A 14,662-nucleotide genomic window follows, 5' to 3' on the forward strand; every position below is an offset into this window, starting at 1 on the left:
AAGTGTCAGAAGTGAAAGTGTTAAGGCAGCCTGAGCGTAACACTGCCTCCACAGGCTTGTACGGTAGCCAACTGGCTTGATGGGTGCATCACTTCATCTGCCTTTCTTCTTATCCTGATGCACCCATTAGTTGTTTTCGTTGCTTGTTGCAAGCCAATAAAAGAGTCGAAGACCTGAACACGGACAACAAAGTTCTTGTGTGCTACACATGTGAAAGGACAAGTCCACTGTTCGGAAGTCCAGGGAAGAATGCATTTATCTGTAAGTACAGTTTGTATTGTTTTTGTGAGCTGATGTTGTTAGATGGTATTTATGGTACATTCATTTATATAGCCTTTGAACTAGACGTTTTACAAATGTGCTGATGTATACTAATTATGTGTCCCATAGATATGAGGGACACATTGATTTCCAGCCCTTGAAGCATCAGTTCTTGTCAGAACCATGTTTTGATGTTTCCACTATTTCTGCTGAGTCTCTCTCTGACAGGTAAGTGTAAATTGATCATGAGAGCAACATGTATCAGACCACTGTTATTCATGTAATATGTGTCTTTGATGGATAAATTTCATAAATACATTTGTCCTTCTTTCATATCAGGTTGGTTTGCTCTATGTGCATGAATGTTCTCCTTAGAAGGGAAACAATTAAAAAAGGAATGGCATTCCATTAGCTGCACCAGGAAAATGCTTCAAGTGCTGGTCCTAGCAGTCACGTTAGCCTACCGCTTACCACTGATTTCCTTTCCGATCCGATACGGAGTAAAATCCAGGCTGATATTGGCGATACTGTTCCGATACCGATACTTTGTGCAAAAACACCTAATGTGTCTGGTAAATCTAAAAAAAGTAGTTGATCAATTCTTTACCTTACCTGAATAAATCTAGGCTTTTTTGCCTATGTGAGATTATCTCAGTGATACACATATTATTACTCCAAGCTGAACTCATGCAGCTATTTGTTGAATATTGTATTTAGTTCATTACTTATTTCATAAGCATATTTATTAGTTTGAACAACTCCAACAGCAAAAGTAGTTCACACCAACCGCGTATCATTTAGACAAGATCTCAACAGTTTAGTTACTTTCCACTGTGTTCTTGTTAATGATATACATTACCTCAAATGACTTAAAGTCTGTGTGAAGCAGAAATAAATTTGTGTTATGAGTTTGTCACACCACAGAAACGTGTCATTGACCACTGAGCCAAATCTGAAAGATTAAAAAAATTGCCAAGTATGTAAAATTAGGTCTCAAAATCATCACAAGAACTGCTCTCTGCTGTGAAATGCTGGGGGCATGCCAGACAGAGGCGCAGGAACCACGCCCAGGCGCAGGAGGGGAGTCTCCGTGTACTGTACAAGGATGTAACCTACAGTAACAATGTAAGCTAGCAGCATCATCGGATGTACCCAGCCCGATCTGTTAGAGCCATCAGAGCCAGAAACTGACTCTGAGACAGACAATGATGGTGCTCAGCCTTGTTCCTCACAGTCCATGTTTTACATACACACAAACATAACACTCCAGTCTACATGTAATTCCTTGTCATATTGTCAGGGAATGAGGCTAAATCATGTCATGATTAAATGTAATAACATTTGCTAACATTACATGGGCATGACAGGATGCACGGTGTAAAATCACTTTCAGGATTTGCACCTTCAGCAGAATGCATTTAATTGCCAAAATGTACAATATTTATAAAATACATACGCACACACTTACACTTAGAGCTTAGATCTGGCCCCAAAAAACATCAACCCCGAACCGACCTGAGACGGGCCCATACACGTTATGTCCGAGCCACCCGGCCCGACACATTAACTGTAATTATGAGCCCGAGCCCAATTTAAATGCGACATTTTTTAAATACGTGGGCTGTTATAACAGACTCTCAAGCTCCATGTTGCACTTACACTACACAATCAGTGATGCCGGTAATGCGTTAATCTAATCTGACCACTTTTTCAAATGGGGTCTAAAAGGGATGGATAAGAATTAATTCTAATTAATAAGAAGTGTAATATAGAAATACTATTTGTTATCTTCTACATCTTATTTAGGGAGATGACAGGAACGCTGAACGCCTGATTACCGTCCCCCATCAAGAGACATGCTGAACAACACACTTTTACCAGCATGGTATAATGAAAAAAACAAAAATGTAAAACAGAATCGAAGGCAGCCGACTATCTTGCAATAACATGCGATGGTTGGACCAGTGTTGCTCAGGACCACTACCTCACTGTAACAGTGAATTATACGCACTTATACGGGCCTTTGTTGCAGAAGAGAAAGGTGGCATTTTAGAAGAATTTGACATCAAATCTAAAGTAGGTGCCATCACAGTTGGACAATGCAGCCAACATGGACGTAGCGGTCAGAAGAATGCATATATTGAAGTTACGATGCTTTGCTTATAGCCTTAACCTTGGAGCTCAAAAGCTTTACACAGTGACCACCATTGCCAAGTGGGCAGCCAGGATCCGGGCCATAGTGGTATGGCTGAAGAAGGCCAGCCTTGCGAAGCCGGTCCTTAATGAAAAGCAAAAGCTCCTTGGTTGGTGGTGTGACTAATAAAAGATGTAATGTATGTGGGTTGTTCAAGGGCTTCCACAACACCATCGACCATCCTCGACATGAGAACCAGATGGAACAATCTCTACCTAATGGTAGAGAGATTTGTTGAGCAGTACCTTGCCATCCAGGCAGCATCATTAGACCCAAGGCTGAAGAAGTCAATGGAAAGGGAGTGGTATTGATAATTGACTTTAAAATAAATCAGGATATGCTCAAGAAAATGAAACCTGGAGATTCTAATAGACAAAGCATGCTTGTGATTTCTTCTCAGACTGGAGAGAGTCTCGGATGATGACTACAGGAAGGCCAAAGACTTTGTCAGGATCATGAAGATCCTGTATACCTCAACCCTCTGTGTGAGGGCTGAGAAGAGTGCCACAGCAGGGCAGATCCTCCCAATATTAGGGAAACGTAAGGACTCTGCCTTTGCCAAATCCATCAAAGAGAAGGTTTGGGGGAACCTCTCCCATTTCTGTGGAGTATGTAGTATATTGTTTTATTTCTGATATAAATCAAATATATATATATATAGAGATAGATAGATATATAGATATAGATATATATATATATATAGATAGATATAGATAGATATATATATATAGAGAGAGAGAGAGAGAGAGAGAGAGAGAGAGAGAGAGAGAGAGAGAGATAGATAGATAGATAGATAGATAGATAGATAGATAGACAGATAGATAGACACACTGATATTATTACTTTATTAGCACAATAAGCCTAATACTTGATAAATGATGAGATTTTGTTTGTATATTCAGCTCCCACAAAAGAGGCACAAACTTTCTGCTCTGGGGGAACTATTTGAGGATGAAGACAGGGCCCTGACATCAGGGAGAAATGGATTTGTACAGAAGCCTCCCTGCTGCACTATCTTCAGTGGTCCCAGTGACATGGTGGTGGGAAAAACCTGATGCTAGTGCTTGCAAACATTGCCCCCAAATATCTGTGTGTACAGGCATCCTCTACACCAGGGGTGAGAAACCTCCGGCCTCCAGGCCATATACAGCCCACGAAGCTGTTTGGTCCGGCCTGCGAGGCAATCCGTAAGTCAGGGTATATACAGACATTTTCAAGTTGAATTTAACACCTTTTAATGCCTTTTTTAATACCTTCACAATATTTTTTAATACCAACACAATATTAATTTGGCTTCCTCAGCGCACTGATTAACAGCCTCTTGCCTTCTAAATCCAACTAACAGTGGAGTTGCTTTTTCATTGGTGTACAGGTCACAGCATATTTTATGCCTTAGACTAGCACTGTGTTTGACCAATGTGTTATGTTTTGACTGTAGTGCCAGCATGACCTGCAGATTTTGTGTTCCCCACATGTTGCGAGTATCGACTGCAAAATCTGCGGTTCATGGATTTCGGCTCTCTGAGACCTTAATCAGTCAAATTTGCGCACTCATTCTTCACGAAAACATTATTTTCTGCCATTTTTCACCACACTCCTGTCTTCAGACTTGGACTCACCCTCTGAGTTAGGATTTGACTCTGGCACATCTCTAGGCTTATTGGGGAGAAAATAACCCAGAGATTCCACCAGTTACGTGTCCGGTGCGTTACTGCTCCAATCTGGTTTTGCAGTGCTGCAATATGTGTTGTAAAAACAACCGAAGGATTACTAGAAGAGCTTGTGTTTGTCTCTTTTTTGAGATTTGTTTTTTGAGATTTGTGTGCTGGTGTCAACACAGAGTGTTTTATTTTGAAAAGTAACCAGATGTTATATTGTTGTTTCAGTGAGAGACTTCCTGTCTGCTTGGTGCTAAATTCAGCTGAATTTCTGCATCGTGCTCCGGCATCCACCGAAATAGAAGTCCTGCATATCTGCTCCGGACTGCCGGAGCCCTCCGGAGCAGATACACAGTGCAGCAGACCTGGTGATAGTTAAGACATTATCTAAAGTGAAAAACCAGCTCAGCTCCGCCACGCTGCGGACACGTATCTAGCGGAATTGCGGAGTTCGTTTCGCCATTGTTCGCTGAATGTGAAACCCTTTCCTTCTGTGCGCGGAAAATTTTTTTGGACCATCCCCCTCCACACAGTAGCCAGTCTGGAGCCATGGAGGCGCAAATATTTTTACCGCACACTGTCTGATGATAACTCTCAGGTCCTACTTGCACATATAATTTTTATATAAATAAATTCACCCGATTTTTAGGAGATAGGCCTGCACTTACCACAAATGGAAAAAAACCTGGCAGTTGGATAGTGGTTTGAAAATGTAATACCTTGTCAGATGACGTTCATTACTTTTTAATGGCCTTAATTTTTGCTAATTTTATTTACTACCTTTTAATGCATTTTACAACCCTGATGAGTACATCCACAAAAAACTGATTCAGGAAAAACTATTTCAAATGTGCAATTAAATGCCTCCAGGGCAGGTGTCTGTCTTTCTGGGCCATGATAAAGGTCACTGAACACAACATAAGCGTAATTGTCATCGTGTGTTATCTCATCACGTCATGTCGTCAGTAATTGACAGGTTACAATAAGTGAAAGGCAAGTCCGTGTGCCTGATTTGTGGGGACAGTAATGAAAGTAATGAAAAGGCAAACCTTCAGTGTCATTACAGCGCAAAACAGGATGTGTGGAAGGGACAAGTGCGCGTGGATGAAGTTGCCGCTCTTCGATGGAGCTTGATTGGCCAGCAACCAGTTTTATCCAAACCTCAAGTGGACCAGGACAATGGGATGCAGGCTAGCTTCGTTGTGGTGAGTGAGCTAATTGCTAAGAAGCTGTGAAACCTCATGCTGAGGGTGAATTTGTGGAGTGCCTCGTTGCCGCTGTGGAGCTGCTCACACCAGAAGAAAATGAAGCTGTTCCAAAGTGTCAGTTTGTCTCGGAAAACCATCTCAGATCGGATTACTCTCATGACAGAAGACACTGAGACATCATCAGCAAAACCAGCTCAGAGTAGCATCGTCATCACTGCCACCTGACATCAGACGTCTCACCAAGGAGAAGCAGTTCTAGCCATCGCATTAGTTCACAATGATATGATAATGATACTAATAAGTATGTTTCTGTTTTTCCACCTCAGATTGACAGTAGACAGCATTATAATGTACCTCAAATCATTTCAGAGCATTCTGATGGGAAAATAAACAAATATCGCTCTCTAAAATTTCATATCAGCTTCAAATCACTCAAAAAATGACATTGGGGACTTCCGGTTTCTGCTTGATGGAGTAGGCAGCAGAGGAGGAGAGCTCCGACATATAAACATTTATTAAGCATAAACCTCCAAACAAACAAGAAAATGGAGCATAATTTTAATCCTAAACCACTTGAGAACAAGACTCTTGATATGAGAAAGAGTTCACGCAGAACAAATCAGCAAGGAAAGCAGGTACAGAAAACGTTAACTCCATTCACACGAGGGAGCCCAAAAATGGCCGACGGCGCAGCAGTGAATACACAGGAGAGAACACCTGATACCACGCCAGAGGCCATGCTTTCCCTGCGGATGCTTCGAGAGGAGTTACAGATATCCAGAGAAATGGTGCTGGTCCAGATAAAAGCTGAGATCGCGACATCGTTTAAAGAAATTAAAACGGACATTGTTTCTCTCTGCGAAGAAACAAAAGCTGACATACAGGCCATACGAGACGAGCTAGCAGGCGAGCTAGCACGACTCCGCTCGGCACAGGCTGAGACAGCTCACGAATATAGAGAGATGGCAACCGCGAGTATCTGCACTAGAGAAGTCACAACAATTAATCAGTAAGGAATGTAAGAAAATGCAGGACAAATGCCAAGATTTAGAAAACAGAAGCAGGAGACAAAACCTCCGGCTGGTTGGCATTAAAGGGGGAGCTGAAGGAGGCGACATGATCAAATTCCTCGCGGATTTCTTCCCCACTGTGCTCGGAGCCGACAACTTCAGCTCCCCGGTGGTTATTGATCAGGCTCATCGTACACTTGCCCCGCGACCGGCCAACGGTGAGAGACCCCGGGCCATTCTCGTCCGCCTTCACTATTACATGGATAGGCAGAAGATACTTGATCTGAGCAAAACTAAAGGACGACTGACATACAAAAGAGACCAGGTGTACATCTTTCCAGACATGAGCCCGGAGGTCAGCAGGCAGCGCACCACTTTCAACCTAGTGAAGAGAAAACTCCGGGAGGCCAACATCATGTACAGCTTGTTCTACCCAGCCAGGCTCACTATCAGTTTGGACGGGACTAGACACTCCTTTGGTTCCCCGGAAGCTGCTGAGGATTTCTACAACCAGAAGATCGCCAAAGCGGACTGATTCCTATGAGAGCAAGTAATAGTAGTGATCTGAGTTTGATATCCTTTATGTTAAAACTTGTGATGTCAATAACTGTTGTGATTGACTCAGGATTTATATGGAGATACTCTTAAGTAACTGATTCTATATTTTATATTTGATTAATAAATTATTTTTCTTTCTCCTTTCATCTCGCTCTGTTATCAACACTGAACACCCCTGTGTGTCCGCTCTCTGCTGAGGCTGTGGATGTAAACATTCTTAAACCTATAATATAATGTAACGAAATGGACACAACCAAGGCCGCAAACTATAAGGACATTCGGGGGGAGGAATATGAGTCACTTCACTTACAGATCCATCTTTGTTACTAGTGTTATTTGCTCCTCTTATGTGTTAAGTACAACAAAAACTAGAGTTTGGAGGTTTAAAACAGAGACTTTGATTTTTTTTCTCATCTAAATGGAGCTTAGAGACCAAGTCTTCTTTTTCTTTCTCTTTTTTTTCTCGCTCCCTCTCTTGAGGTGTGTTAAATGGCAAGGTGCCTTTGGATTTCAGTAAGCCTTTTTTTTCCCCCACCACTTGTTTGGGAAGGGTCGGGGGGTGGGTTGGGTAGATGTAAGGTAGGTGTGATTTTAATTTTGTAATGGATACAGTGCTTGATAGGTCATCAAACAAACAACTTTTTTTGTCTAAGTCAGCGAAACTGTTACAACATTTTTTAAAGTCAGTTAATCTAATAGACGCATGGAGATATATGAACCAGGACCAACGAAAATACTCATATTTCTCTCAGCCACACAAATCCTTCTCCAGGATTGACTACTTTTTCATAGACTCGAAACTACTTACACTGGTAAAATATATAGATTATGAAGCCATTGTTTTATCAGACCATGCCCCACTAAGATTGCAACTAAACTTTCCCTGTAGATATTCAGCCAGAACGTGGCGTATGGATAACGGTTTACTAGCTAGTGAAACCCATGTAGAGTTTATCAGATCTCAGATTGCTTTATATATGCAAACCAATGAGACTCCAGATGTTTCTAAAAGTATTTTATGGGAGGCCCTAAAAGCATTTGTTCGAGGACAGATTATTTCCTACTCAGCTCAGTTGGTCAAAACAAAAAATGAGAGAGGAAGGAATATTATGGGACAGACAGTATGCAGTGTCTCCCACTCCTGACCTGCTTGTTAAGAGGACAAGTCTGCAAACCAACCTCTTGTCCACAGCTGAGACAACCAAATTAATAAATCGTTCCAGGCATAAATATTATGAGCATGGGGAGAGGATAGGAAGGCAACTGGCTCATCAGATAAGAATATCCGAGGCATCTAGGTATATAACTGAAATTCGCACCGGTTCTGGAAATACAACAAAAGACCAATCAGAAATAAATCAGGAATTCAAACAATTTTATTCTAAACTATATACAACAGAAACAGCAGCTAATTTGGTAACTATACAAGAGTTTTTTGATAGCTTGGAGATCCCTTCCATCTGCCAGGAGGATAGGTGTTTGTTGGAGGAGCCTATAACTCTAGAGGAGGTGACCTCAGCAGTACGCAGCTTACAAAGCTCGAAAGCACCAGGGCCAGATGGATATACACCTGAAACTTTTGTTGCGGAAGTTGCGCCTCTTCTCTTGAGAGTTTTTAATGAATCATTTGAGACAGGGTCTCTTCCAACAACGTTTTATCAGGCAACAATCTCTCTAATACATAAAAAGGAGAAAGACCCACTGGATGCAGCATCTTACAAACCAGTGAGTCTATTAAATGTAGACACCAAAATTCTAGCTAAAATATTGGCGATTAGACTAGAAAATGTACTCCCAACAATAATTCACGAAGATCAAACAGGTTTTATTAAAAATAGACAATTGTCCCATAATATCCGCAGACTATTCAATATTATATATACATCTAACACCAACTCACTCTCGGAAATATTATTATCACTGGATGCAGAGAAGGCCTTTGACAGGGTTGAGTGGGGTTATCTCTTCTCAGCCCTGTCAAGGTTTGGTTTTGGCCCGAGGTATATTTCTTGGATCAGGCTCCTTTATGCATCTCCAGTGGCTTCAGTACAGACAAATAAGATTAGATCGGAGTACTTCGGGTTAACACGTTCCACTAGGCAGGGATGTCCACTATCTCCTCTGCTATTCGCACTGGAAATAGAACCTCTGGCAGTCTCTTTGCAAGCTTCAAAAGAGTACAGTGGGATTCATCGAGTAGGCAAGGAGCATAAAGTTTCACTGTTCGCCGATGATTTATTAATATACATCGCGGACCCTTCTAAATCAGTCCCTGCAATAATCTCAATTTTGAACAAATTTGGACAAATATCAGGATATAAAATAAATATTAGCAAAAGCATATTATTCCCAATAAAGATCATAAAAGACCGACAACTCTTTGACAAATTACCCTTCAGGATCTCAACTCTAAGTATTTAGGTATTAACATTACCAAAACTTTTGCAGGTCTATACAAGGAGAACTTTCAAAAATTACTTGACATTACAACAGAAGACCTGCAGAGATGGTCCCATATTCCCATAACATTAGCAGGTCGAATCAACATAATCAAAATGACCATCCTCCCCAAATTTCTTTTTTTATATCAGTGTATTCCCATGTATATCAAAAAGGGTTTTTTTCAGAGCATGGATAGAATAATCTCAGAATTTAATTGGAATAAGAAAAAAATCAAGATTAAGGATGATCTTTTTACAGAGACCAAACTCATTAGGAGGTATGGGGTTGCCAAACTTTAAATTTTATTATTGGGCAAGTAACATTAAAATGATGACTTACTGGCTACAAAAAAGCCTCCGCTGTGGTTTAGCATTGAAAATGCCTGTTGTCACCCTTCTTCTCTCCCAGCCATGTTGTTCTCAGCTCTGCCCACGGTAGACCCTGACTCGCTACACAATCCAGTCGTCTCCCATTCACTCAAGATTTGGTCCCAAATTCGAAAATCTTATGGTTGGCAGTCTTGTTCTCTTCAAAGCCCTCTCATCGAAAACCACGCCTTCGCACCCTCCTTTACACATACATTATTTAAGAATTGGTTCGAAAAAGGAATTCATACCTTCCTGGATATATTCATAGATCAAGTTTTTTTTAACATTTGAACAGATATAGGAAAACTACAATATCCCAAGGTCACAGTTTTATAAATATTTACAGATAAGGAGTTTTGTTATTCAGAATAATCCATTGTATCCGAATTCTCCCAACCCATCCTCAATGGAATTGATACTGAATCAAGATCCCTCTAAAAAGGGAGGAATATCCAAGATATACGAAAGTCTGTCAAATCTGGCTGGCAAAGCTACTACGGATGATCTGAGGTTGGCGTGGCAGGATGACCTGGGCAGAGACATCACAGAAGATCAATGACAGAGAGCCCTAACACAAACTCATAGTTCTTCAATATGTGCAAGGCATGGCCTTATGCAATTTAAAATCATACATCGTCTACACTGGTCAAAACAAAAGCTTCATAAACTATTTCCCTCAGTAGATCCTTCATGTGACAGATGTGGACTTGGACCAGCAACACTGGGTCATATGTTCTGGAGCTGTCCAAAGTTATTAAATTACTGGGACAATATCTTTCAGACTTTATCAAATATCTTACATAGACCTATTATCGTAGATCCACTGGTGTTGGTTTTAGGAATTATTGATTCAAGCATAACGAAAAGCAACAGGGAACATAACATGGTTTCGTATGTCAGCCTACTTGCGCAAAGATTGATATTACTTAATTGGAAAAAAAAAGACAGCCCCAACTGACAGATGTTAGGAGACATCTAGATCTGGAGAAAATCAGATTCCTACTGAGGAATCAGGAAAGTAAGTTCTATAGAATTTGGCAACCGTTTATTGATTATTTTAACCACAACACATAGTCTGAGAGGAAGTTATAGAAGTGCCTTTAATTGGGGGAAAGAACTTTTATTTATTTGTTAATCTTCATTTGATTTTATTTATTCAATTTTATTCCTGTTTTGTTTTTTTTAACCTGTCTTCATCTGTCTATTTTTCATTTTGAGATACATAAGTTAATACAATATCCAACAACTTACATGATTTTTTTTTTAAATTTTTTAAGTCAACGTGTGTGTGTATATGTGTATGGTGTCTGATACGTTGTATGTTTAAAAAGAGGAAAATCAATGAAGAAAGTTAATTTAAAAAAAAAATGACATTGGAGCTATGTTCAGCCTGCTTTTAAAAGAAAACTCTGCGTTTCCACTCAAGCAATTTCACCTCAGAATGATAGTAGACAACGTTATATGAGACAACTCAGATCTGTCATTTTCGAGTGATTTAAAGCTGATATAGATTTCAGACGGCTGAATTTTTTTAATTTCACATCAGAATGCTCTGAAATTATTTAAGGTACAGTACAAGGTTATCTACTGTGAATCTGAGATGAAATTGTTGAGTGGAAACAGGGAGTTTTATTTTGATAGCAGACTGAATTCAGGTGGTATACAAATCATATCTGTCATTTGCGAGTGATTTAAAGCTGATATGAGATTTTAGAGGGCTGCTTTTCTTGTAAAATTTCACATCAGGGTTGCTTAAACTGCTAAACATTAGTGAATATAAAACCCAACAGGAACAGAATTAATTGGATTGAAACACTAAGATACACTGAGATGGATAAAATTAAAATTGGCTAAAACATTAATTCATGGTCATGTTTATGTTATTGCAATTAAGTTAAAGAGGCCATAAAAAATGTGTTGTGAGCTGCTTACCTTAAAAAAAATGTCATGGCTCCAGAGGGATGGTATGAACATTGAAATGGCCCTCGATAGGAAAAGGTTCCCCACCCCTGTTCTATACCCCCTGAGCATGTGTTTTCCCATAGCTGGGGATGCGATAAGCACCGAGCGTGCATCTATTTCACCTGCAAAAGTATGCTTTTCTTTTAAAAAAATAATTCTTAAGTCTGCTTTTTTCTTAGTCCACAGACCATCACTCCCTCCCAGTGGGTAGTTTAATGTTAATGTTCTTGCAAAGTTGGTCTATCAGCAGTTCATAGATTACCAACAGATGGTGGGGCTTTTAGTCTCTTATTATTTAATACGATTTTACTTTTTCTGAGACATCCACCAGGAGGCCAGTTTTTGGGGACAGGTTTTTCATTTTGTATTATATTTTATTCATACTGAATTGTATTGTTTTATTTATACTGAATTGTATTTAAAGAGTTCTTAATACAGCTGTTTGAGTTAAGATAACATTAAACACAACACTGAAGCATTTGAGAAGTTTTGGCTTGTGTGTTAATGAAAAAAAAAAGGTTATTGAAACCCAACACTCATCCAAGTAAGGTATCGAAAAAAGTACCGTTTTGGTATCGGTATCAAATCCCAGGTATCGGTATCGAAAAATTTCAAACGATACCCAGCCCTACTACCTGTTTAACCCTTTTTGGGCCGCAGGTACCACATCATGCTATTAGTTGTGACAAAGAAACTGACAGAAAGGAAGGATAGAGCAGTTGTCTGTGGCCACCACATATAAATATCTATTCTAAACCTACATCTTCAAAAAAAGTCTCTTGGTGCCACAACCTCAAACCAACAGGAAGTCAGCCATTGAAGAGGTGGAGATTACCTGATACATGTGTTGAATTTATGAAACTCAAAAAAACTCATTTAGATCTTGGCTTTGTTGAACTGTGGAATAAATGATTTGCCATAAAAACAGACACTGTTAGAACTCCACTGTACATGTGGCCCTTGTAACGGTAGTCTGCTGGACAACAAAAGGGAGGGAGATCTGTGGGACTGAGTATAAGACTGGTGCATGTTTAAGACTTCAGCAGCACTTTTTCCAAGTTGCAGTCTAACAAAGACATACCTGTGGTGTGCTTCACGTCGATACTTCTTCATTGCCACACCATCCATGTTGGCTGGTAGGTCAGCATAGTTCTGCAGGCGGTCACTCCACGACGTCGTCATCTTTAACCGTTTCTGGAAAGAGAAGATGAACCACCCTTTATCAGTCAGGTAGTGTGACTCTAACCCACTAAAGATTTCAACTCAAGTCTACTCACACAATGTGACATGATGAGACAATATCATTAACAAACTGAGAAGTAACAGAATTAAAAGTTGGGAAAACTCAAGTAAAATCACCAGCAACATAAAAATGTATTTGATCGCTGAACTACACAGTAGATTCAGAAGCCTGCTGTTGCTCAAATGATAGTGGGCACAACAGGTAAACCACAGGAGATTAGGGCTGGATATTGTTAAGAACCTCACAATTCAATTTGATTTTGATTCTTTAGGTCACAATTCAATTCTATATCGATTTGATTCAATATTGACTTAAATGCTTTGATATCAATTCAGTAATAAGTAGTAATAAACAAATAATTCATTAGAGTACCTGTTGATAATTTTTTAATAAAAAAAACTAATCTTAAATTATAAATCTTTCCTCTAGGAAGTTCTACTTGATACTTGATAAGTAAACAAAGGTACTCGATGTGTTTAGTTATAAAATAGTGCAACCATAATTAAGCTGAGAAAGTGCCAATGTTTCTGGGACTGCTTGGTACATTTTTGTCTGACATAAACATAGACATAACCACGGTCCCTCTGCCCTCCGGCTAGACGATATTTTTACCCACCCCTACAGGAGATATACAGTAATCCAGGAAATTAGTGAAGTAGACAAGTGTAAATGCAAGCTGTCCTAAAAAACTAACTACTATTTTCATCTTTCACTTCTACTTTATACATAATAAAGTATAAGGAAATGGGGAAGAACCTAGTCAGTCTTCAGCCTCTCCAACTGTGGTGACAGCTACAACCCACTTCATGAAGAGTGGCCCTATCTTAGACCATACACTTTACAATGGAGTGCAAACAACCAAGCTGCTCGCCAGAAATTCTTTGTTGCTTATTGTGGATGGTATTTTTGAGGATCTCTTTTATCTTTATTTTTGGTGAATATCACTTGAGCTTGCCCAACTTTAACTACCAAAATGACCCCAGAGGAAAGTCAAGCTCATCTTTAAAAATACCCCTGTTTGAAGTGAAAGAACAAATTTTAAAATGTAAATGACAGTGCGTATGAGTAATAGTCCAACAATGGCATAGCTGTGCTGAAATAATAGTTTAGATCAAAAATCAATCTTTATCTTAAAATCAAGTCAAATCGAATTTGGGATTTTGAGCATCATGGCAGCCTTCTCTGTAATCTTGCTGATAATCAGAGAAGCTTGCTGTTATCTAGATGATATCCCTGTTCTTAAACAGTGATAGCTTTAAAAACCTGGGGGAAGGTTCTAACTAAAAACTTGTGTGTTGACATTATGAGTAATAAAACACTGATCAGCGCAGTAACCAGTTTGATAATCAGTTGCTCTATTATTCGTAGTTTTCACATGAGGTCATGCTCACAGGGGAATGCCCCCTCGGAGGGCAAAAGATTGTTCCCTGCTGCCCATCAGCAAAGGAAACAAGTGATACATTTTGTTTGGAACTAGTTTCGTTTTGCCAAAATGCCAGATAGTTGCTATGCTATCGGATGCACTAACAGACGAGGACACCAGCCTGGGCTCTGCTTCTACCACATTCCTTTCAAAAGAGAAAAAACGGAGAGGAGGAGATTGTGGATTCGTGCCATAAGACAAACCTCTGTCCCCGGGTAGGGAGAACACCACCAGCTGCCTATATACACATGAACTTGCAGCATTACATACAAAAGTATATACACTTTTATTAATTATCGGATTTCTAGCCATGAGTCACATCTGTTTGTAATCGT

At 39.7% G+C, this 14,662-nt stretch overlaps 1 protein-coding gene across 5 annotated transcripts in view; it reads right to left on the bottom strand.

Moving 5' to 3' along the window:
• The window catches only part of nt5c2a (5'-nucleotidase, cytosolic IIa), an 82,517-nt gene that overhangs the window by 46,280 nt on the left and 21,575 nt on the right, over window positions 1-14,662 (bottom strand). For all 5 annotated transcript variants that reach the window (XR_005079264.1, XM_037123669.1, XM_037123671.1 and 2 more), the window contains exon 2: window positions 12,743-12,855. Coding sequence is in view for 4 of the 5 variants with exons in the window: in XM_037123669.1 (XP_036979564.1) it covers window positions 12,743-12,843 (101 nt within the window). In the remaining variant the exon portion in view is untranslated. The remainder of the gene's footprint in view (window positions 1-12,742; window positions 12,856-14,662) is intronic.

Source organism: Acanthopagrus latus, chromosome 15 (assembly GCF_904848185.1).
Source record: "Acanthopagrus latus isolate v.2019 chromosome 15, fAcaLat1.1, whole genome shotgun sequence".
NCBI lineage: Eukaryota > Metazoa > Chordata > Actinopteri > Spariformes > Sparidae > Acanthopagrus > Acanthopagrus latus.